This window comes from Dromiciops gliroides, chromosome 3 (assembly GCF_019393635.1).
Source record: "Dromiciops gliroides isolate mDroGli1 chromosome 3, mDroGli1.pri, whole genome shotgun sequence".
NCBI classification, from domain to species: domain Eukaryota; kingdom Metazoa; phylum Chordata; class Mammalia; order Microbiotheria; family Microbiotheriidae; genus Dromiciops; species Dromiciops gliroides.
In genome coordinates this window covers 521,562,810-521,588,493 of record NC_057863.1, presented here as the reverse complement: position 1 = coordinate 521,588,493, position 25,684 = coordinate 521,562,810, and the positions used below count along the sequence as shown (strand labels likewise).

Sequence of the window (25,684 nt, the reverse complement as noted above, 5' to 3'; positions counted from 1 at the left end):
CACCTAGCTGCCCCAGGAAGGGACTATTTTGAAGGAAAGTTATATACACTGGAATGTGGTCTCTGTATTGAGATTTTTTTCTTTGTTTTTTTGCTTAATTGTTAACTCTTTGCCACAATGGAGACTTTAGTCTGGAGAGGGGAGGGCTTTTTTCCTTTCCCAGAAATGACTATAATGTGAAGATAAAATACTTCAATAAAATTAAAAAAAATATAAGTACAAGATTGGAATTCATAAATAAAAGATCGATGTGTTCATCTGAAAAAGATATAGGGGTATTTGGTGGATTATAAGTTTAATTTGAGTTGGATATGTCAGCCATGACAGCTAACTAGCTATGCTCCTATCTTTCTTCTCCCTTTTGTGGCTCAAGTCCTTGTGAAGGCTATCTATAATTGATGCCTCCACTTCTATTCCTTTCAATCTTTAACACTGAAATCTAGTTTCTTACTTCCCTTATCAGTCATTCAACTAAACTGTTCTTGCCAAAGTCACCAATGATCTCTGCAGCTTTTGACACTGTAATACTTTCTTTTTTGAACTCTAGGCTTTTGTGAACACCACTCTCTCTTAGTTCTGATAACTCCTAAATTCAATCTTCATCCAGGTCACTCCCATTAACCAGTATTAACATTCTTAGGCCTTCTTTTCTTCCCCTTTTATACCATTTCACTTAGTCATCTCATTAGCTTCCACGGATTCAATTAATATCTCTGTGCAGATGATTCTCAGATTTGTTCAGTCCTAATCTCTCTCCTGACCTTCAATTTCCAATTTCTAATTACTTACTGGACATCTCAACACTTAATATGTCCCCAAACTAAACTCAATAGCTTTCTTTCCCAAACCCTCTCCTTTCTAACTTTCCTATTATTGCTAAGGGTACCACCATCCTCCCAGTCACCCAGACTTGCAACCTAGGTGTTATCTTCCTCTCTCTCCTATCTCCCATATTCAGTCTTTTGCCATGTCCTATTGATTCTTTCCTCGTAACATCTTTTGTATATGCCCCCTTCTCCTCTCTCACACTGCTACCCTGGTATAGGGTCTTATCGCTTTTTTTGTTTTTAAATTATGAAAGTATTTTATTATTTTCCAGTTACATGTAGAGATAGTTTTCAAAATTTGTTTTTATAAGATTACTAGTTTCAATTTTTTTCCCTCCTTCCCCTCTCTAACCCCCTTCCCCAAGTCAGCAAGTAATCTAATATAGGTTATATATGTACAATAACATTAAACATATTTCTGCATTAGTCATGTTATAAGAGAAGAATCAGAGCAAAAAGAAATAACCTCAAAGAAGAAAAACAGCATCAAAAAACAAAAGAAATACTATGGTTCAATCTGCATCTATATTCCACAGTTCTTTTTTTCTGGATTTGGAGAGGCTTTTCCATCATAAGTCCTTTCTTATCACTTTCCTGGAAAATTACAATAGCATTCTGGTTGGGTTCCTTCCCTTCAACTCTCCATTTCAGTCCATCTTTTACTCAGCTTTCAAAATAATTTTCTTAAAGCAGAGGTCTGATTATGTCACCATAGTCAATCTACCACCCCCACTACCATTGAGTAAACTCCAATGCCTCCCTGTTACTTCCAGGATCAAATATCAAATCCTTATGTTTGGTTTTTAAATCCTTCCATTACTTGGCCCCTTCCTACCTTTCCGATCTACTAACATTTTACCTCAATATACTCTGTGATCCAGTGGCACTGGTCTTGCTCTTCTGTGTATACAACACTCCATATCCTGACAGTAAGAATTTGCATTGGCTCTTCCTCATGCCTGGAATTCTTTCTCCTCATCTCTGCCTCTGGGCTTCCTTCAAGCCTCAGCTAGTCACCTTCTACCAGAGGACTTTATTGATCCCCCCCTTAATCCTATTGCCTTCTAAGATTATCTCCCATTTGCCCTGTTTGTACAGAGCTATTTGCATATTTTTCCTCCTTAGTCTATGAGCTTCTTTTGAGTAAGGGCTGTCTTTTGCGGTTTTTTTTTTTGTTTGTTTGTTTTGTTTTGGTGAGGCAATTGGGATTAAGTGACTTGCCCAGGGTCACACAGCTAGTAAGTGTTAAGTGTCTGAAGCCAGATCTGAACTCAGGTCCTCCTGAGTCCAGGGCCAGTGCTCTGTCCACTGTGCCACCCAGCTGCCCCTTACCTTTTTTATATGAAAGGTTTAGCACAATGTCTGGCACATAGTTGGTACTTAGTAAATGCTGGATGACTAACTAATGTGATCTTAGGCTGTATCAACAGAGCTTCCAAAAATAAGGAGGCAATAGTTCCATTGTACACTCTCATCAGACTACAAGAACTATTGTGTTCTGAGTATTGCATTTTAAGAATGACATTGACAAATTAGATAATATCTTGAGAAAGGGAACCAGGATCATGAAGGTTCTTGAAACTCTGCCATATGAGCCTCATTTGGGGAGAGATTTAGCTTGGAGGAGAAAAGTATTAACAATGGCTTGGTAGCTTTCAAGTGTTTGAAGGGCTGTTATGTAGAATAGGGATCAGATTTTTGCTGCTTAGCCTCAGAGGGTAGAACTGTGAAGGAGTAGAGACTGCAAAGGGGCCTGATGCAAGCTTCCTAACAATTAGAGCTATTCAAAAGTAGAGTGGGCTGTCTCAATAGGAAATGGGTTCCTCTTGTTCCTCTTGACAGGGAGTCTTCAAACAAAGGTCTACTTCTTGGGAATGTTGTAGTTGGGAGGTTTATTAAGGTCTGGGTTGAACTAGATGACACTTTCAACTCTGAAATCCTTTGATCCTGCAGACTTTGACCTCTTTGCAACTTTTGATAGGACTTTCCAGAATACTTTGTTAGGACTTGTCAGGATTTTTTTTCCTCCCTCAGGTTCAGAGATAGCATACTCTCTTGGCTTCCCTTCTACTTCTCTAACCATTCTCTTTATTTACTTATCCTCTTCCTGATCCATGAAATGGGTATTCCTAAAGTTCTATTCTTAGCTTCCTTTCTCTACTCTTTTCCTTGGCAATCTCATTCACTCTGAAGGTTTTAGTTACCATATCTATGTAACTCCTTTAGCATCTCTAGTTCTGGTCCTTCTTCTGAGTTCTAGCTTCACATGCAGCATCAAATTTAACACATCCAAAACAAACTACATGATTTTTCTCCTTAAAACTGATTTTTCTTCTGTTTTCATTACTGATGTTTGTGACTTAAAAAAATATTGGAGTTATTGACTTTTCACTATCCCTCAGTCTATACATCACAATAAGTTGCCAAATCTTTCCATTTCTACCTATATTATCCCTTATATCTGCCTTCTCTTCTGTTCTCACACAGCTATTACCCTGATTCAGATGCCTGTTACCTCTTTTCTAGACCACTGCAATAGCCTCTGACTTAATTTTTTTACTTCAAATCTCTCCTGAAAACAATCCATCATTTATATAGCTGTTAGAATGATTTTCCTAGAGTGCACGTTTGAACATGTTACTCTTCCCAGTAGCCCCCACTTCTTGCTTACTCAATATACTTTAAAGGCTCCCCATTGCCTGTAGGATCAAATATAAATTGCTCTGGACTTTAAAATCCTTCATGAACTAGCTCTAACCCTTTTTTATTATATATTACTGTCATTCAGACATTCTCTAGTCCAGCCAAATTGACCTTATGCTCTTCTGCACACAGGACACTCTATACTACATCTTCATACTTTTACACTGACTATTCTGTGTGTTTGAAGTACATTCCCTTCTCATTTCTGCCTCTTTTCTTCTTTAAAAACTCAGTTCAAGAACTACCTTCTTCATGAAGCCTTCCTGATCTCTCCAGCTCCTTGTGTCCTTTTTACAGAATTGCCTTGGATTCACTTTGCAAACACTTATTAATATATCTGTTGCATCTACTCCACTACCCACCTTCCATAATATAAGGTCCTTGAGGGTACTGACTGCTTCTTTTTTGTCCTCATAGCCTCAAAATGTCTGGAAATAATAGGAACTTAATAAATGCTTGTTGATTGACTGCTTTCACTGAAATTTCCAGCTGCTAATGACTTCCCCCTTAGATCTCACTTAATATAGCATTGTTTTTCACCTCTATGAAGTGAATTATTATAAGAATAATATATCTTATATATAGTTTTATTTGTATCATTTCCATCCTAGTTTGTAAACTATGAGAGCTGACACCATGCTTCACTTATCATTAAGCACATAAATACTAAGCATATAATTAGCACTTGTTCAACTAAATCAGATAGTGAGAGAAGTAACCTAATTTTAGGGTAATGCTCAATGAACTATTGCTAAAGTGCCACAAGAAGGGAAATATCACATAAAACGTAATGCAAAGACATTCTACTTATTTTTTTAAAGTTAGCACGGTCTTACCAGCAGCCTTCTCATTTTGTCCCAGGGCACTATGCTCTCCTTTCCATTGAATACCAATTTTTTCTTCAATAGGCTTCAAAGAATGACTATTTTCTTCATAAAGAGGACTTCTTTGTGCACAATTTAATGAACCATCTTGCTGGGCAATCATCTGAGTACCTTTCACACTATGGTTTATCTTTGCTGATGTTTGGCATTCAGAAGAACGATAGGAAGGTAATGGCGGCATTGGAGTGACTAAGTCAGAGCTATTAGTATTCCAAAGTGAAGGGTTACTTTCTTGAGAGATATGACTAAAAATGTTCTCTGTTGGAAAAACATACCTTGAACCTAGGTTTCTACTATTTACAGTACTGCTTTGGGATTTTGTAGGCATCACTTGTTGACACTGAGAATCTTTTACAGTTTTATTAATTCTATTATTTGTTATAGGTTTATGAGGAGGGTGAGGTGCAATTAATTTGCCCTGAGTCTTTCTGGCTTCATTAGCAGTCTGTGGTCTAATGACAGTGCCTTTTTTGTTTTTAGATGCAATAACTGATTGGACTTTGGAAGCCCTTGATCTTCGAATTATCTTTATTATCCCACTATGTGGAATAGTCTTCTGAGTTTTAGAATCATTATTTTGAACAGGGAATTTACCTTCCTCTTTTTTTGAGGTTATCCAGGCTTGTTTTGCAAAGCTTTTACCTGAAGGTACAAAAGAGTCCAAAGGCACATTATCTGTTTCAGACATTTGTGTAGCAGCATTTTTTGTGATGGTAAGAGAGTTGTCCTTGGGGTTTTCATACTTCATTACTCCCAATATATCCTTGTGGTTTTCATAACTAGCAGAATTTATAGCACAAGCATGAACATTAATATTGCTGGTAGCGCTGACTTTGGTTTGAACATAAGTTGTTTGTGATGATGCTTGAGCTGAAGCAAGTCCAGTTTTCAATGGCTTTTCTCCATCTTCTTTTTCTATTTGGCCAATTTCATCAAACCACCTCAGTTTTTTAATGCCCTTTTGGATTTCTGAGCCCTTTCCCTTTACTTTTGTTAACTCTACACTATCTCTGATTGTTGCTACAGTTTGATTTCCTAAGTTGAAGCCTCGATTTATAATTAATGCCTTGAAATAATCATTTTCATATTTAGATTCTTTCTTTAATATGCTTTTAAGTAATTTCACTCCATTTCTCTCATGATTATTGTGTTTGGACTTTTTGGGTTGTCCAACTAAGTCAGAATTATTAGACAGTGATGGTGTGGTTCCAACTGTTTTCTCATTCTTATCTTTTACTGACATTTGATCAGGGTTGTTACACATAAAAGAAGCACTAAGAGCATCCGGAAATAAAAAAGGCAATGCCTGATTATTACTCCCAAAGTTTTTAATCTTTTCATCTTTTATATCTTTCAAACTGTCTAGCCCATCAGTACATTGTATTGGGCAAATTTCTTCTAAATGCATATTATTTTTTTGTGAAGAACTACCTGAATGTATATTACTATAAGTACTTTTATAGTTAGTCCATTGACTAGAAGGTAGTACTACAGGTGTTGCCATAGGTATATTTGAAGCAGGTACTGAAGTGGTTCTGTTTGGTTGAGTTAATTCAGGGCATTTCTCATGTTCTGAAGACTGAACTATTTCTCTTGTAGTGGGAGATAAAGTAGTCCAAGTTTTGCTGAATCTAAATGTTGGGCTCTCAGCAACTAATGGTCTCTCTCTTTTAAGCATTTTAGAAGACAGAGAGTCAACTTTCCATACACTGAAGGTTTCTGAGGTCTTTTCGGCTTTTTTATCTTGTGAAAAAGTACATGGGCTATGTGTAACAGCTACTGTATTATCAGACATATCTGTACTTCTCTCGCCAATCCTGTTAAGCGCAAATGATCTTAATTTTGGATTATTAAAATGTTCATTATGTTTATTTATAAACTCTGGAAAAGGGGAGGCTGTCTGTGTATTTTGATCACCTAAGTTTATAAGCCAATTATTTATATGTTGAGTTTTGGAGAGATGCAATTCACCTGCATCAAAATAAACCTGATTTGTTGGCTGTGGACTCTGTGAATTGTGAGATACAGAGTTCTGCTGGGTTGTTGAAGACAGAGCTTTACTAAGTGTTGAATAGATATCTTCATGGTCTCCAGCTTCAAGACTGTCTATACTTGACAGAGTTTCAGAATTTGTTAGTTGATTAACTTCTTCATGAAGATCCTGAAAAAAAATGTAAATTTATCTTTAAAATATCTTAATTTTTAATGTCAAAATTAATGATGCACCTTAACATCTCAATTATTACTGATGTTACTTGTATTTGAATCTTAATTCTGTCACTATCTATATGTGACTGGTAACTTCATTTAGCCTCTTTGGATCTCAAGTTTTCTCAACTCTAAAGTCAGCAGCCTGATTAAATAACCTCTAATCTCTCTTCCAGCTCTAAATTTGGTATTTTATGAAGTTCTTGACTTAGTAGAATACAGTAGGGAACAGCAGTTAAATACAATCTTACCTAGAATCCTTGAGGTTAAAAGGGAAGGAAGGGAAAGGAAAATAATTATTTCCCTCTGAAGATGATGAATACAAACTGAATTGAAGGTTTTCATAAAAATTGAATTTTGGCTCCATAACTTATTTATTCCTCAATGAAATTTTGAGGTTCCCATTATGCATTACCCCATTAGGAGGCAACAAAGACTGAAGAACTAGATTTGGTCAGAAAAAAGGCTCAGATCAATGTGATTAATGCTGGTTTTACTAATGTAATCTTCAAGTATTTTCTGAGAAAAGCACAGTGCCTGTCAAATAGCACATGCTTAATAAATACTTTTTGATGATTGCATATTGAAGGAAACTGTTCTATTTTCTGTACATTGAACATGTCATATACTTTCCCACCTTTACACCTTTGATTACATTTCCATACGACCAGAACACCCTTCCTGTTCTCCTTTGTTATATTCCTACTCATCCTATAATGACTAATTCAAATGCTATTTCCTTTACAAAACCTTTCCAGATCAACCACGTATAAACTATTGTCTATTGGACCACATATAGCACTCTGTTTTGTACCTCTCCGACGTATTTATTACATATCATAATTATATGTCCAAAGTCATGCATTATAATTTTCTCTGTACATGTCTTTTTTCTCCTCCATAAGACTATAAGGTCTATGATGTCAGGATTAATGTCTTTCCAAATTTTCTATTTCTCTCAGTGCTGAGCAGAGTTCTGAACAGAGTAGGTTCTGAATGAAGGTCTCATTACTGAGGCAGCACTGATCTTTGAGAAAAAGCATTAAAGCAATCTGACAGCTTTTCTCAAAATAGATTTTCTACTTAATGAGCAAATTGACCCCAATCCTAATGCACTATTGTTATAAAATTGTTATAAAAGCTTGATACTCATTTTGATGATAGACATTTGTCTTCCCTTATCATTACAACATAATGTGTATCACAAAGGTATAGAGTAAGGAGTAGATAAGGAAGCAAGAAGTCTTGACAATCTAAAGAGAAACTTTGATTCTGATTCACACCTATGTTCTACCTAGAACTTTACAAGCTTCCTTTTAGGGTGGAATAGGGCTTATAGGCAGTCAGGGAAGTGATTGGAAGGCATCGAAGGGTAGAAAAAAAATATTACTAAATCTTGATAACATCTATGAAACACAAAATATCACAAAGATCATACTTTTACAACAGGAAGATATTCCCACCTATGAATCAATGTCATGGTCCATTACCATTACAAAAAATAATCTGATGGAAATTTTGACATAATCAAACAAAGAAAACTGAATCAAAGGCTTGAAAGGGATCAGTTAAACTGTTTTTGAAATTCTTAATGGAAGACTAGAAATATAATTTTGAAAATCACCATGCTGAGAATTCACATCTGAAATACCAGTTTAAAAATTAGTTACAAAGTAAAAAATGTATACTTTCTCTAGTATACATGCAAATGAATCTTTGAAGTATTACTTGTCTGGATTGAAATGAAATGTATTACATGATTAATCTTATCTATAAGTGCTAAAAGTTCTGATGCTAGGACCAATTGATCATACAGTTATTTTATATCAGAATAATACAGAATTATACAGAATAATCAGAATAATAGGAGAACAAAGAATCATTTGTAGGACAAAATCCCTTCAGGGAATATTTTCAAACCAAGACAAAATATATTGGTTTCTTCTTATTTTTTATTTTTTTTATTTTAGACTTTTATTTTCCAAATTACATGTAAAAGCAAATTTTGACATCATTTTTTTAAAACTTTGTGTTCCAGGGGCAGCTAGGTGGCACAGTGGATAGAGCACCGGCCCTGGAGTCAGGAGTACCTGAGTTCAAATCCGGCCTCAGAAACTTAACACTTACTAGCTGTGTGACCCTGGGCAAGTCACTTAACCCCAATTGCCTCACTAAAAAGACAAAACAAAAACAAAAAAAAACCCTTTGTGTTCCAACTTCTTTTCCTCCCTCCCCTCCCACCTCCACCCCAAGGACTCAAACAATTCAACATAAATTATATATGAGTAGTCATGGCAAACAATTCTTCCTTATCTAGGTTGTGAGTGGAAACAGATAAAAACAAAACTTCAGACTAAGGAATTGTCAAAAAATGTGTTTCAGTCTGTTTTCAGATGCCATCAGTTCTTTCTCTGTAGATGTACTGCAATTTTCCTAGGTTCTTCAGAGTTACATTGGATCATTGCCTTGCTGAAAATAACCATGTGCTTCTCAGCAAGTCATCTTACATTAATGCTGTTGTTTTGTATACAGTACATTTCTCTCTGCTTCAGTTCATGTGGGTCTTTCTAGGTTTTTCTGATAGCATTCTGTTCATCACAATTTCTATACAGTACCTTGAACTTGACAGAGAATTTTCTTCACAATAGCCCAGCAAAGTAGTTGATAGAGGAAAGAACCAAGAGAGATGGGCTCTTTTGTTTTGTTTTTGTTTTTTTTTGGTTGGGCAATGAGGGTTAAGTGACTTGCCCAAGGTCACACAGCTAGTAAGTATCAAGTGTCTGAGGCCAGATTTGAACTCAGGTTTTCCTGACTCTAGGACTGGTGCTCTATCCACTGCACCACCTGGCTGCCCCTGGTACCATACATTTTGACCTTGTAGTCAATCATCATAACTATTTCCCTCTATCCCATTCCCTTCCAATGATATTTATTCCACTGTCTACCTTATTTTGCCCTAATCCTCCTCATAAGTGTTTTGCTACTGACTGCCCCCTTCCCCACTCTACCTTCCCTTCATTCACACTTCCCTCCTTATCCTCTTCTCTTCCTACTTTCCTGAAGGGTTAAATAGATTACTCTTCCCTATTGGATGTGTGTGTTATTCCCTCCTTGAGCCTGTTCTGATGAGGTTATGGCCTTTCAGCTAATTCTGTTTTCTAAATTTTTCTTCCTCTCTCCCTCCTCAACTCTCCCTATGAAATCAAGGAATTCAATATATGTCATACATGTGGTGTTATGCAGAACATTCTGATGATAGTGAAGTTCACTCACTCTGGTTTCTTCTTAATAAAGTGTAATCAGAAAATCTTAGGTTTTCCATTAACTGCTTTTTTCCCAATGAGTTGTATCTTTAACCTGTTTGAACTTGACATCATAAATTAGATAAATGTACTCTTAACAATCTAATTTTCTATGATATCCTGCACTAGTTTCAACCTGACTATTATTAACAATGTTTTGAACTGATTAAAGGTAAAACTAGAAATCAAGCAATATAACCTTCAAAAAGAATTCTACTTATTGCTTTTATTTTGAAACAATTTTTTTCCAGGGATCTTTAAAAGATAGACAATTTGAGGTCTTAGAACAGTGATGTTTGTTGATTATGATCATGATTTCTCCTAAAGCACAATTGTTGATCTTTAAGAATTTGTATAATTCTAAAATGCTAGTCATCTTAAGTCCGATTTGCCATCTATCCATGTTCCCTAAAATTTGAAATATTATATTTTTTGTATTTTAGGTTTGTATTTTGCATTACAAACTCAAAAAGGTATTAAGCAGGCAGTGAAAGCGTAAAGGTTTCAAATTTTTAACAGGTCTCTGTAACCTATCTTGAAACTCTGAAAAACTTTTGGGGATGCAAAGAGATTGAAAGTGAAGCCCTCAGGGGCAGCTAGGTGGCGCAGTGGATAGAGCACCGGTCCTGGAGTCAGGAGTACCTGAGTTCAAATCTGGCCTCAGAACATTGACACTTACTAGCTGTGTGACCCTGGGCAAGTCACTTAACCCCAATTGCCTCACCAAAAAAAAAAAAAAAAAGAAAGTGAAGCCTTCTCCATGATACAATTTCTAATGTGAAGAAAATAGGTAATAAGAAAGTAACAGAGAATACTTTAGGCATATTCAGGTAGCACCTACGGGAAAAATGTGCTTGCTGGCCAAAACAAAAAAAATATTCTTTACTTTAAAAAATATATTTTTAACATTATTTTTTTATTTTGAGGGAATATATTCTTTCCCTCCCTTCTGCCCTATCTCTACCCAATTATAAAGCAAAGAATATGATACATATTGTATATGTGAAGTCATGGAAAACATATTTTCATATCAGTCATGTTGAAAAAAAAGCAAGAAAAATATTCTTTGCTTTTAGAAAAGGAGAAAAAACAAAAATACTGGAATACGAAGCAAGTCATTATCTTTAATAAAACTTGTTCTTTTATATTTCTCTAAAGTTTACTAATATTCCAAGTCTACATTACAATAGTATAGGTATTGATGTAAATATTGAAGACATGAGTCTACTTAACATAGCATGAAAGAATGTTAGAAATGAAAGGGACCTTGGAGAATATCTAGACCAAACTTTTCATTATGTATGTATGAGAAAAACTGAGGCTTGGGTAGGAAAAGTGACTTAAATCAGACATCTATTTAGTCAGTTTCATGGCGAAAGTTAAAACTCCTGAATCCCAATCTAGTTCTCTTTTTTACTGTACCATACTATATTCAACATTCCCCATTATTAATTAGAGTAGAATTCTGAATGCAAACAGCTTAAATAAATCACTTTTAGGGGAGTAATCCCTTGAATATTTACATAGGAATCTATAGGTTAAAACATAGTTCTAATCAAACTATCAAAAATATTTTATAGATCTATAATAAATAATAATAAAATTCATCTAGAAGAACAAAAGCTCAAGGATATCAAGTAAATCAATAAAATGCAAAAGAAGGTGCTCCAGCAGTACCAGATTTCAAACTGTATTATAAAGTGGTGATTATTAAAACAATCTGATACTGGCTAAGAAAGAGAGGGGTGGGGGGGCAGTTAGGTGGTGCAGTGGATAGAGCACTGGCCCTGGATTCAGGAGTACCTGAGTTCAAATCCAGCCTCAGACACTTGACGCTTATGGAGGTGGATCAGTGGAATACAGTAAGTACAAATTACACTATAGTAAATGACTATAGTAATCTAGTATATGACAAACCCAAAGATCCAAGCTTTTGGAACAAAAACTTATTATTTGACAAAAACTGTTGGGAAAACTGGAAAACAGTATGGCAGAAACTAAGTATAGACCACCACCTCACACCATATACTAAAATAAGGTCAAAATGGGCACATGATTTACACATAAAGGGTAATACCATATAAGCAAATTAAGAGAGCATGGAATAGTTTATGCGTCAGATTTATGGATAAAGGAAGAATTTAGGACCAATGAAGATATAGAGAGCAAAACAAAATGTAAAATAGATAATTTTGATTATATAAAATTAAAAAGTTTTTGCACAAATAAAACTAATGTATCCAAGATTATAAGGGAAGCAGAAAACTGGGAAAGAATTTTTGAAATAAATATCTCTGATAAAGGCCTCATTTCTCAAAATAGAGAACTGAGTAAAATTTATAAAAATATAAGTCATTCCCCCAGTTGATAAATGGTCAAAGGATATGAACAAGTAGTTTTCAGATAAAGAAATCAAAGCTATCTATAGTAATATAAAAAAAGCTCTGGAGCACTGTCGATCAGAGAAATGCAAATTAAAACAACTGAGATATCACCTCACACCTATCAGAGTGGTAAATATAACAAAAAAGGGAAAATATTGGATGTTGGAGGGGATGTGGGAATACTGGGACACCAATCCACTGTTGGTGTAGTTGTGAAAAGATCCAACCATGCTGGAGAGCAATTTGGAACTATTCCCAAAGGACAATAGAACTGTGCATACCCTTTGATCCAGCAATACCACTGCTAGGTTTATATCCCAAAGAGAAAAAGACTCCTTTGTACAAAAATATATCTAGCAGCTCTTTTTGTGGTGGCTAAGAATTGGAAATCAAGGGAATGCCAATCAATTGGGGAATGCCTAAACAAACTGTGGTATATGATGGTGATAGAATATTATTGTGGTATAAGAAATGACAAACTGGATGATTTCAAAAAGGCTTGGGGGGCGGCTTGGTGGCGCAGTGGATAAAACACTGGCTCTGGATTCAGGAGTACCTGAGTTCAAATCCGGCCTCAGACACTTGACACTTACTAGCTGTGTGATCCTGGGCAAGTCACTTAACCCCCATTGCCCTGCAAAAAAACCCCAAAAAACAAAACCAAAAAGGCTTGGAAAAACTTGTATGAATATATATACCAAGAGAAAACTGTGCACAGTGACAGCAATATTATTTGATGAACTATGAATGACAGATATTCTCAGCAGTACAATGATCCAAGACAATCCCAATGGACTAATGATGAAGCATACTATCCACCTCTAAAGAAATAACTGATATTGGTTGAAAACAGACCGAAGCATGTTATTTTTCACTTTCATTTTTTCTTTTATCCAAGTTTTCTTGTATAAAATTATTACTATGTTAATGTTTTGCAGAATTGCACATGTATAACCTATATCTTATTGCTTACATTCTTGAGGCTGGGGGGAGGGAGGGAAGGAGGGAAAAAATTTGGAACTCAAAATTTTAAATGAAAATCTTTATTATTTAAAAAATAAATAAAACATGGTTCTGATATTTTGTGTATTTTTTTTAGTCTTACAAGACCATCAAGCATTTATTTATTAAAGCTTTTATTTTTTCTCTCCACAGCTTTTCAATTGTTTAGTGAGACAATATTATTTATAATTTTTTGTTATCCTTTTAAATTTTTTGCAATAATTTGGTTCCAAAAGTGTTGACCCCTGCTTGACATGGAAATCAAGTGTTAGCTGCCAAAGGTGGTTTCTTGGCTTTTCCAGTCTACTTATGTTGGCTGAAAAAATATCAGTTTATTAAATTATTAGTATCACCATGTATTAAAAATGTGAACCCTTTAATTTTATTAATTTCTTATTTTTTAGCATCAATAGCTTGTTTAAATAGTCTAGGTTAGAGCTGTCATAATAGTATATAGTTTTCTTTATTTTTGGGGGGGGGAGAGGGCAGGGCAATGAGGGTTAAGTGACTTGCCCAGGGTCACACAGCTAGTAAGTGTCAAGTGTTTGAGGCCGGATTTGAACTCAGGTCCTCCTGAATCCAGGGCCAGTGCTTTATCTACTGCACCACCTAGCTGCCCCCAGTATATAGTCTTCTAATTTTTATTCTCTAATTTCATTTTATGACCTATGTTCTAGTCAGATGATGATTTCATTGAATGATTCTGAAATGACTTTTAGCCATTTGTTAGGGTGTGTTAATATATAGCTTTTATCCTTTTCTTTTTCTTTTTTTTTGTAATGCTGTTTGGTGCTCACTCTGCTCATTATCTATAGACATTCTTCTTAAGGAAAGTATCTGTGATAAGCAGACAAAGGTTCTGAATAGCCTGTGAATTCATGGCTTCTTCCATTTCTTTCTTTTCTTTTCTGTTTCTTTTTTTCTTTTTTTTTTTGCAGGGCAAGGAGGGTTAAGTGACTTGCCCAGGTCACACAGCTAGTAAGTGTCAAGTGTCTGAGGCTGGATTTGAACTCAGGTCCTCTTGAATCCAGGGCCAGTGCTTTATCCACTGTGCCACCTAGCTGCCCCCTGCTTCTTCCATTTCTTAATCCCAAGTCACATTTTCCAACATATTATGCCATCTTTCACTTTGCTTAGCTTCATAATGAAGTAAATAAGTTTTAAGATTTGCTATGCAGGATTTTGTCCATTTAAAAAAAATTAAATTTTCTACTTTACCTTGGATTTGCATCTTTCTCTTATAAATTCTGGATATCAAATTTTTATCAGAAATGTTTCATGCGCATTTTCTCCCAGACCATATCCTTTCTTCTTATCCAAATTACATTTATTTTGTGTATTCAAAAGTTTAAAAAATATTTTTCAAATATCCAAAATTGTCTATTTCGCCTCTCATAATATTCTCTCAGGTGCAGCTGGCTATAAGTTATTTTGTATCAACAGTTGTAAAACCAAAAGAGGCAGATAACTTCTCTAACTTTCTAATGGTATAAACTGTAGTATCATTGTACCATTTAACCATTTTGAATATATTTTGACATATGGTATGAAAAGCTCATATAAGCTGATTTCAACAAAATACTATCTTATTGAATAAAGAGCTACTTTTATAAAATTTTGTTTGGGGATATAACATAGACTTTTTTATATTTTTAATCCACCAATAGATTGTTTTTTATAATTACTATTTTAAAATATAATTTGAGGTTAACAGTGCTACCCTCCTTTTTTTAAAAAACATATTTCTGTATTAGTCATGTTATGAGAGAAGAATCAGAGCAAAAAGGAAAAACCTCAAAAAAGAAAAACAACAACAACAATAAAAACCACAATAGAAATAGTATGGTTCAACCTGCATCCATATTCCACAGTTCTTTTTTTTTCTGGATTTGGAGAGCCTTTTCCATCATGATTCCTTTGGAACTATCTTGGACCACTGTATTGCTGAGAAGAATCAAGTCTATCACAGTTGATCAACACATATTGTTGTTGATACTGTGTACAATGTTCTCCTGGTTCTGCTCATCTCACTCATCATCAGTTCATGCAAGTCCTTCCAGGTTTCTCTGAAATCTGCCTGCACATCATTTGTTTTTTTCCTCTTTCCATTCTTTTTTTTTTTTTTCTCAACAAACATTTATTTTATTTTCCATTTACATGTAAGGGTAGTTTTCAACATTCATTTTCATAAGATTTAGAGTTCCAAATTTTTCTCCCTCCCTCTCTCCCCTTCCTCCCCCCTCCACAAGATCACAATCAGGTTATATATGTACAATCCACAAGTGTTCTTTTTATCAGTTCTTTCTGTAGCACTGCATAGTATGCTTCCTCATTAGTTCCTTGGGATTGTCCTGGATGCTACCCTCCTTTTTATTCCTATAAATTATCTTCATTCTTTCCATAGATATCCTCAACTTTAATTCCTTCATATAAATTTCTTATTTTAATTCTACAAAATTAGAAGAACTTTTGCCAAAACCAGAATAGCTAATAATTTTGACATATCTTAATGATACTTTTATCTTTAAAAAGGTAGAGGAAACCACTACTGGGAACTGGTATTCTAGACTTGATTTTCAATAAGAAACTGGTTGATGAAATTAAATTTCAAGGAATTTAGAAGAGAACATTCCATTTTAGAATTTGTGATGGATGTGAGGAAAGCTGGGAATAGTATGATAGGGAATATGAATTTTGAAAGAACAGATTTCAAAGGGTTTGGAAAAAGCATATATTGGATATCATGGTTTAACATACAACCCAAGTAGTCAGTGTAGGAAATTCTGGAGAATTTTTCTCATTAAAAAAAGAAATAGTCGGGGCAGCTAGGTGGCACAGTGGATAAAGCACCGGCCCTGGATTCAGGAGGACCTGAGTTCAAATCCGGCCTCAGACACTTGACACTTAGTTGCTGTGTGACCCTGGGCAAGTCACTTAACCCACATTGCCCTGCTTAAAATTTTTATTATTTTTTTTTAATTTAAAAGAAATTTATTTATTTTATTTTTTAATTAAATTTTTTTTTTGCCCTTCTTTAAAAAAAAAATAGTCACCTAAATAAACCAATCTGGATATCCAGGTACTTATTACCAAACTTAGATTTTAAAAAAGACATGCAGAGAAGATTAAACATGGAATACAACCATGAGAATAGTTTCAAGAAGGCTAAAACTCAGATTAAGCTAAGGCTGGTGAGGCAAGTTAAGAACAATAAAAGGGATTTTGAGTACTGGGAAAATAAGACTAGGACCAAAGAAAGGGAAAAGATTACTGTTCAGGATGGTAACTGAGTAGATTCAATTATTATTTTGCTTTAGATTTTTTTTGAAAAGAGAATAATATTTGAACAGAAATCACCAATATTTATAAAGGGAGTTGATTCCCAGTAAAGAGATACTAAAACCACAAAGGTGAGTTAAAAATCATTTGGCACGGGGGCAGCTAGGTGGCGCAGTGGATAGAGCACCGACCCTGGATTCAGGAGGACCTGAGTTCAAATCCAGCCTCAGATACTTATCACTTACTAGCTGTGTGACCCTAGGCAAGTCACTTAACCCCAATTGCCTCACCAAAAAAAAAAATCATTTGGCATAGATGAATAGCATTCATAGATATTGAAGACAGTGGAAGATGCAATTGTGATCTGTGCAATACCATAGAGAATATTATTGCATGACTGGAAAAAGGCAAATGCACTAATTTTCAAAAAGTGAAGAAAACAGAGTCTACACACTATAGCCCAGTGAACTTGACTTTGATTTCCGTCAAAACTATGTTTTTGAACATCTAAGAAAAGGAAGCGGCAATCAGTCAGTATGACTAAGTTGTCTTGAGCTGGAAAATTGTTTCATTTTGTCTTTTTGTTGGTTCATGAGTTTTGGAGCAGCAGAACCAAAAAAAGACAGAGTGAAATAATTTTCCAGCTCAAGACAACTTAGAAGATCTGCAGGAAAGGTTTATCTCCCATAACTAAAAGAAGGGAGCAGGCCCCAAGCCTCCAAGCAGATCAGACTGAGTCCCTGGAGCCATGGCATAGAAGCTAAGTGGCCAGGTCCCATGGCCCTAGAGCAATGGCAGGGGTGGACAGGGCTCACAGTCCCTGATGCAAGAATCTTGGAACAGTGCTTCCTTGATCCCAGGAGCAGGGATCACTTTTAAAAGTCACTAAGTAGGGGCAGCTAGGTGGTGCAGTGGATAGAGCACCGGCCCTGGAGTCAGGAGTAGCTGAGTTCAAATCCGGCCTCAGACACTTAACACTTACTAGCTGTGTGACCCTGGGCAAGTCACTTAACTCCAATTGCCTCACTAAAAAAAAAAAAAAAGTCACTAAGTAGGCTGGGAAAATGAGCAAAAACCAAACAAAATAAAAGAACCTAACCAGAAAGTTACTATGGTGGCAGGGAAGATCAAAACACAAACTCAGAAGAGGATAACAATGTCAAATGTCTACACGCAAAGCCTAAATAAAATTGTGAATTGGTCTCAGCCTCAAAAAGAACTCCTGGAAGAGTTCAAAAAGGATTTTAAAAATCAAAAAAGAGGGGTAGAAGAAAATTTAGGAAAAGAAATGAGTGATGCAAGAAAGTGATGCAAAAAATAGTCAATAGCGTGGTAAAGGAAGCACAAAAAATAGAAAAAAACATACAAAAATTCACTGAAGAAAACAACTCCTTAAAAAGTAGAATTGGCTAAATGGAAAAGGAAGTTAAAAAGTTAACTGAAGAAAACAATTCCTTATAATTTAGACTTGGACAAATGGAAGCTGATGACTCTAGATAATGGCTAGCTAGTTAATCTGCATGTTGTTTGACATTAATTTACAATATGATGATATTGAAAGACCCTAACTCCAAGTAACTAAAATAAAATAAAACATGGTAGATCTTGAGGGACCTATTCTTATTGTACAGAATTAAGGGCCTCAGAGATATTTTAATGCAACCTGTACCTGTACAGGAATCCTTTCTATAAAAGCCATAACAGTGGTCATATGGTATATAACTTTTGGACAGCCCATAATAAAAAAATACCATCCACTTCCAGAGAAAGAATTGATGGAGTTTTTGATGCAAATCAAAGCATACTATTTTTCATTTTCTTTTTTTCCCAATTTTTTTCTTTTGGTCTATTTCTTCTTTCAAATGACTAATATGAAAATGTTTTTACATGATTGTACATATACAACCTATATCAAATTTCTTACAGTCTTAGGGAAGGGGGTGATGAGGGAGAGACAGAAAAAAAATAGAAATCAAAATTTTAAAAGATGTTAAAATTTTTCTTTACATGTAATTGGGGAAAAATAGGATACTATTTTTTTAAAAAATGCAGTCTGCAGGGATCTTATGTATGGTTTAATGGCCACTGTATCTCTTTGAGTTTGACACCACTGGGCTAGAAGAGTAGATCAAATCGAACAACATGAAATAGGAATAAGTTAATGTGTTATATTTGAATTTTAAAAAATCAACTCATGAGTACAAGATGGGGGAGATATGGCTACATAGCAGTTAATTTGAAAAAAATATCTGGAGCTTAGTGGGCTGAAAATTCAATATTATAATATTAAGTATTACCAGTGTAATACAGTAACTAAGAAAGCTGATGCAATACTAGGATGCACTTAGAGAGTGGACAGGGAGGTGACAGTCCTACTATGCTCTGCCATGGTCAGACCCCATGTGGAATTCTGTGCCAGTTCTGGGTGCCATATTTTAGGAAAGATATTGATAAGTTGAAGAGAATACAGAAGTGGGCAAACCAGAAAGGTGAAAAGCCTTAAGGTCAAGATATATGAGAAATAGTTGAAAGTAATGGGGATGTTTAAATGTGGTAAAGAAAAGGTTAAGGGAAATACTAAGGAAGTAGAAATACTACTTTAAAAGATGAATGAGGAAAGAGTAGGTGCACCTGAATAAATATTGAAGAAACATAAAATATAGTCCCAGCATTATTTTCAAGTTATTTCAATGAAAACTTCAAAATAATGGAAACAATTACAGTTGTTGTTCAGTTGTTTCAGTCATGTCCAACTACCTGTGACCCCATTTGTGGTTTTCTTTGTGGAGATAGTAGAGTGGTTTGTCATTTCCTTCTCTAGCTCATTTTCAGGAAAGATGCATCCAGGCTTGGGGGGCAAACTCTGAGAGGTCGTGAGATTCTGGGCTCCTTTTACTATTGGCTGCACTTTGGGAGAGGCCCCCCAGAAGCCATTCCAGTGCTTCTTGGAGAAGCTGTCCATTGGTGGAGAATACCACATCCTGCTTTGGCTTATCAAAAGACGTTTTTTTTTGTTGTTTTGTCTTTTGTTTTATGTCAAAGGGAACAATGAAGAAGCAAGGTGAAATGTTGAATGCCAATTCCATAGTCCTGCCAAAGTGCTTCACATTCTGATGTTTTGGTTTCAACTTTGTGGCATAGCAGAACAATAGTAAAAAATGGACACATTCTGTTTTAAGTATTTTTGTTAATAAGTGTTGAAAGCCTTTGCTGTTAAGCCTTTCTCTTATGTGGAGGAAAAATAGCTGTCACTTTTTGATTGTGGAGTCAGAAGATACAAGTTCCACTTCCACCTGATGCTTACCTATGTGACTTTGGGATAGTCACTGAATGTCTCTGAACCTCAGTTTCGTCATATATAAAATTGGAACATTGGGCTAGATAGTTTCAGAGGTACTTTCCTGATAAATATGTGGAAACTAAAATTAAAACAGAAAGATGATTTTCCTTTTTATAAGACTTTGTAGGAAGATGGTAGGTCTCCAGATTTCCCCCATAAACAAGAAAAAAACATCACCTCAAAGTAAACTTACAGTGACAGAAATAATTAAAAGTTGGGGTAAAGCAGTTGTTCTCTTAAGACAACTTGAGAGTTCCTAGGGAAAGACCCAACCAGCAGGGGTGCAGGTTTGGCTTGACTGAAGTGCAAACACCTCCAGGCAGATTCCTGACAATCAACTAATAATGAGCCCTGTGGGTAGCTGGGTAGCAAAGCAGCCTCCACTTCAGGAACTTTCACTTCATGGAGAATGTTGGGGTCAGACAGCTCATCAGGGGAAGACTGAAGGACCCTCTGCTGTTGTGGGACACCAGGCCTAGTTTTGCTGACTGGATGTGATCCTGAGCTGCAGCTGTGGGTGAGGGGGAGCAAGCTCATGCCTGATAAGTGCAGTAGCAGATAGGAGGGACCTTGTTATCTGTGGGCACTTTCAGGAGAGTGGAGTCCTTGGTTTCAGTTCCAGGGAAGAGGGATGGGTGGAAGTTTGCAGCCATAGGAGGAACTATAGGAAGCAAGAGAATTTGCAGTGACACTGTGCTGCATGCCCTAGCCATGGCACAGGGGTAGAGAGGAGTGTCCAGGATCAAAGTCCTAGATGGTGCTTAGAAAACAACAGTATGAAAAACCTGAAGCCTGAGGCATCACCCCCTACAACTTGGGACTAGACCCTGACTATAATAATAAAAAACTACTAAAAATAATAATAAATTAAAAAAGGAAAAAGAACCTGACCACAGATAGCTACTATGGGGATAGAGAAAATCTGGATTCATGCTCAGAAGAAGATAACAGAAATTTAAAAAGTCACTCCTGCTTTAAAGAAAAATGTCAAATGGCCACAAGCCACAAAAGAGTTCTTGGAAGAGCTTAAAAAGGACTTTAAAAATCAAGTAAGAGAGGTTGAGGAAAAAATTAGGAAAAAAATAAGAGCAATACAAGAGAAGCAATAAAATTATGAAAAGAAATCCCAAAACTTAAGAAAACAACTCCTTAAAACCCAGAATTGGGCAAGGGGAAGCTAATGACTTTATAAAATACCAATAAATAAATAATAAAGCCAAATTGAAAGAATGAAAAAATAGAGGAGAATGTGAAACATTTCATTAGAAAAATGATGTTTAGAGTACAGATCAAAGAGAGACAATTTAAGAATTGTTGTACTACCTGAAAGTTACAAGCCTGATAAAATAATGGGAATTGGCAGATGCCCAGTGGCCCCACCTAAAGACTGATTTGAAATTGACTGAATTGGGTGAGACTGAGAAACTGTCTGAGAACCTACTTAAGAATGATTAAATCAAGACCACACCTGGCTGGCCCTGAGTGGGGTGTTGTTCTTAGAGGCTGTGGACTAGAAATCAACAGGAGACCACCCTCAACTAATCAGCTTGAAGGACCTCCCCTTTTGGGGACGGAGACAGAACTAGGAAGCTGAGGCTCACTCACTGGATCTCTCTCTTTTTGTTCAGGAACCAGAATGTGGCGGCAGGGGCAGAACAGAGTAGAAAGGTCTACTCCACATGTTCTCTATAGAAGCATGGATAGCTAAATAAAGGTGGCTTTTTCAACTTCTCTATCTTCACTAACTTCTAATATACTTTAATAAATACTTAAAGCCTAAACTCTTGCTGAATTTATCAGTAATCTTAGCCAGTTTACCCCCCAAAACTGGAGGGGGGGAGCAGGTTAGGACCTACATTAGGTTTTTTTTTTTGTTTTTTTTTGCAGGCAATGGGGGTTAAGTGACTTGCCCAGGGTCACACAGCTAGTAAGTGTCAAGTGTCTGAGGCCGGATTTGAACTCAGGTCTCCTGAATCCAGGGCTGGTGCTTTAACCCCTGCGCCATCTAGCTGCCCCTACATTAGGTTTTAAACATCATAAACCAAAAAAGAATCTTGATACAATATTACAAGAAATCATTAAGGAAAATTGCCCTGAAGTTCTAGAATGAGAGTGGAAAATAGAAATAGAAAAAAATTCATTGATCACTACCCAAAAGAGATCTCAAGATGAAAATTCATAGGAACATCATAGCCAAATTTCCCAGGTTAAAGAGAAAATACAATAAGTAACAAGAACAAAATTTAAATACTGTGGAGCTAAAATCAGGATAACACAAGATCTAGCAGCTTCTACAAGTGAAGGGTTTGAAACATTATATTTCAAAGAGCAACGGAGCTGGGTTTGCAATGAAGAATAACTTACCCAGCAAAACTGAGTATAATCTTGACTGAAAAAAAAGGACATTTAATGAACTGAAAGACTTTTAGGTATTTGTGACAAAAAGACTAGAACTCAATGGAAAACTTGACATATAAGATCTAGGAAAATATAAGGTAAAAATTAAAGACCAATTATAAGGGACCCAATAAGGTCAAACTTCTTCTTATGTGAGAAAATGTTAATTAGATGATAATTAAATATTTGTAGATGACACAAATCTGGGAGAGATGGCTTATACTCTGAATGACAAGAGTCAAGATGCAAAAAGATACTGGCATCTTAGAACACAAGACTGAATTGAGGAAGATCAAATTAATAGGAATAAATGCAGACTCAGACTTGGGTTCAAACAAATTAACTTGAAATGTGCTTAGGTGGAAGAAGTATAGATAGATTATAGTTTGAAAAGGATTTGGGCTTGTGTGAGTGTGTTGTGGGGTGTGTGTGTGTGTGTGTGTGTGTGTGTGTGTGTGTGTGTGTGTGTGAGAGATGCAGTAGTCAAAAAAGCTTACACAATTTTAGGACATAGTAAGAAATGGGTAGTTTCCAAATGAGAAAGTGATAGTTTATCTATAGTATAATCTAGTCAGACCCTATCTGGGATAATTTCTGACTTCTACCTTATAGGAATGACACTGACAAAGTGGAAAACATTCAGAGGAAGACAAAGGATGGTGAAGAGTCTCAAGATCATACCATATGAGGACATATTGAAAGAATGGGACATGTTTACACTGGAGAGATGATGTAGGGGAAAATAAAAGAAATGATGGCTATCTAAGCATTTGAAAGGCTATTTTGAAGGATTAGATTAGACTTGTCCTACTTGGCTTCAGAGTGAAAAAAATGGAAATAGATGGAAATTGCAAATGAGCAGATTTAGGCTTGATATAACAAAAATACTTCCTACAAAAGTTATCTAAAAGTGGAGATCTTTAAGCAACGGCGGGCTTACGACTTGTTGGGTATATATTAGAGATGGTATTCTTGTTCAGGCCTCTAAAAATCCCTTCCAACACTAAAATTCCGTGATTCTGTTCCTTCCTCCAGGGTATTTTTGGAGTGTTTACTAGGTATTACAAAATACCTAGATGTTAATTTCAAATACAGATTCTCTTTTAAGTATTATCACTATACATATAGACCTTGCAAAATGTTCTGTTTTTAAAAATTCTGACATTAAAATGAATACTTCCATATATACAGTAGAACAAAGAAAGAGGACTGCACACAAGACCGTAAATCTTATTTAGAGCTGGCTTTTTAAGTTTATAACAAATTCAGCATGTAAATTTTCAAAGGGGTCTTCCTTGTCTATAATTACTTATGTTATCTTCTGTAAATTAAACAGCAAATGCTTCAATGACCTTCCTTTTCCTTCCTTGTATATTAGCCTTCAGGTGTATTGGTGATATGTTGGAAATAGGTATGATGTACCTTGATCTATGATGTTTTATTTTCACAGATAATTTGTTATTACTTCTGTTTAAAATGTAGGCTATAGGGGGTAGCTAGGTGGCACAGTGGATAAAGCACCAGCCCTGGATTCAGGAGGACCTGAGTTCAAATCTGGCCTCAGACACTTGACACTTACTAGCTGTGTGACCCTGGGCAAGTCACTTAACCCTCATTGCCCTGCAAAAAATAAATAAATAAAAAAAATGCAGGCTATAAACACTAAAAATGCTCACATACCAATGTAGTTGAATTTTTTTGGCCCAGGAAGTTTGAATACCATTATAAAAAGCAAGCATCTACATGTACTGGAATACATTTCATTTATTAGAATAGCATCTATAACATCTGAGGCTACACATTTAAACAAATTCAATTTGAAAGGTTATGTTTCAATTTTATTAAAAATAAAAACTTTAAGGAATAAAATGAATATAACTACAATCTCTGGTGGAGATAATCAATCAACAATTATTTATTAAGTGCCTATTATGTGTTAGGCACTAGTTATATATGTTTCAAGGAGCTTACAAGTGACAGAAGAAGTGGTCCCCTTCCTTGACAAGTCAACCCCACTACATGTGCTTACACTATGCTCCAGGCTCTTTGCTCAACACTAGGGATATGAAAAATGGCAAAAGTAGTTCCTGATTTCAAAGAGCTCCCATCCTAATTAGGGAAATAACATGCAAATAACTACGCAAATATAAGACATATACAAAGCAAATGAAAGGTAATTTCAGCAGGTGAGAATCCCCTAGAAGCTGGCGGGACTAGGAAAGGCCATTTGAAGAATGTGAGATTTGAGCTAAGTCTTGAAGCAAGTTCTAGGGAAATTAGAGGTGGAAGTGAGGACATAGAATGTTACTGCATTAGGGACAGGCAGTGTGAGGCATGACAGTGAGAGATGGGTTATGTGTCACAAAGGGCAAATAGAAGAGTATAGCTTAGACTGCAGTCTGAGGTAGAAAGAAGCCGGGGTCCAGATGGCAAAGAACTCTGAATGTCAAACAGAGCATTTTGTATCTGACTCTGGAGGTGAGAGGGAACCACTGAAGTTGACTGATTAGCAGAATAACAGGAGCAGACCTAAATATTCTATTACAGGTTTTCAACTGTGGCCAACTATGTTTTGGAAAGAACACTGGATTTGGTGTGAAAAGATTTGCTTTTGAAGCCTTGCTTCTAGTGAATAAACTGTGTGGAAAAAAGCAAATCATTCGAGCCCTTAGTACCTCATTACTCCTCTATCCACTTTATGGGATTTCATGAGGAAAGTACTTTATAAACTTAAACTGCTATATATAATAAGTTATTGTTACCATTTTTAGCTTCATTAATTCATCTTCTTCATTCTGTCCCTGTCACCTAAGGTGTTATATCTAATCTTTTTGCTTTGTCTATACCTGCTTAATTGGCAAAACTATTTACTCACAGAACAAAAGAGTAAGAAGGAATAGGAGAGGACAGCTAGTCCAACTCATAACCAATAACAAGGCACATTACTTTGCTTAAATATCTTCAGTGAGGGCAGATATTATTACTTCCCAATCAAAATCATTCCACTTTTGGATAATTCTATTTGTTAGGAAGTTTTTCCTTACATTAAACTTAAATTCACCTCTGTAATTTGTACCATTTTCTTCTAGTTCTACTCTCTGGGCTAAAAAGAACAAGTTTAATACTTTAAGCAAACCAAGTTTAATCTCTTGTGAAAACTGCAACAAATTAAGTATGTTTCTGCCCAATTGTAGGATACAGTGGATGTACTCTTCAATGTGACAGCCCTTCAAAAGCTTGGATACTGTTATTTTTCCTGACCCTAGCATTCTCTTCTCCTAGATAAAATCTCTAGTTTCTTCAACTGATTCTCATATGGTATAACCTTGAAACAATTCACTCTGACCTTTTTTGGATA

General features: G+C 35.7%; 1 protein-coding gene across 3 annotated transcripts in view; it reads right to left on the bottom strand.

Moving 5' to 3' along the window:
• CEP126 (centrosomal protein 126) overlaps positions 1-25,684 on the bottom strand; it is a 130,677-nt gene that overhangs the window by 44,664 nt on the left and 60,329 nt on the right. For all 3 annotated transcript variants that reach the window (XM_043995640.1, XM_043995641.1, XM_043995642.1), the window contains one exon: positions 4,367-6,575. In XM_043995640.1, the coding sequence (XP_043851575.1) occupies positions 4,367-6,575 (2,209 nt within the window). The remainder of the gene's footprint in view (positions 1-4,366; positions 6,576-25,684) is intronic.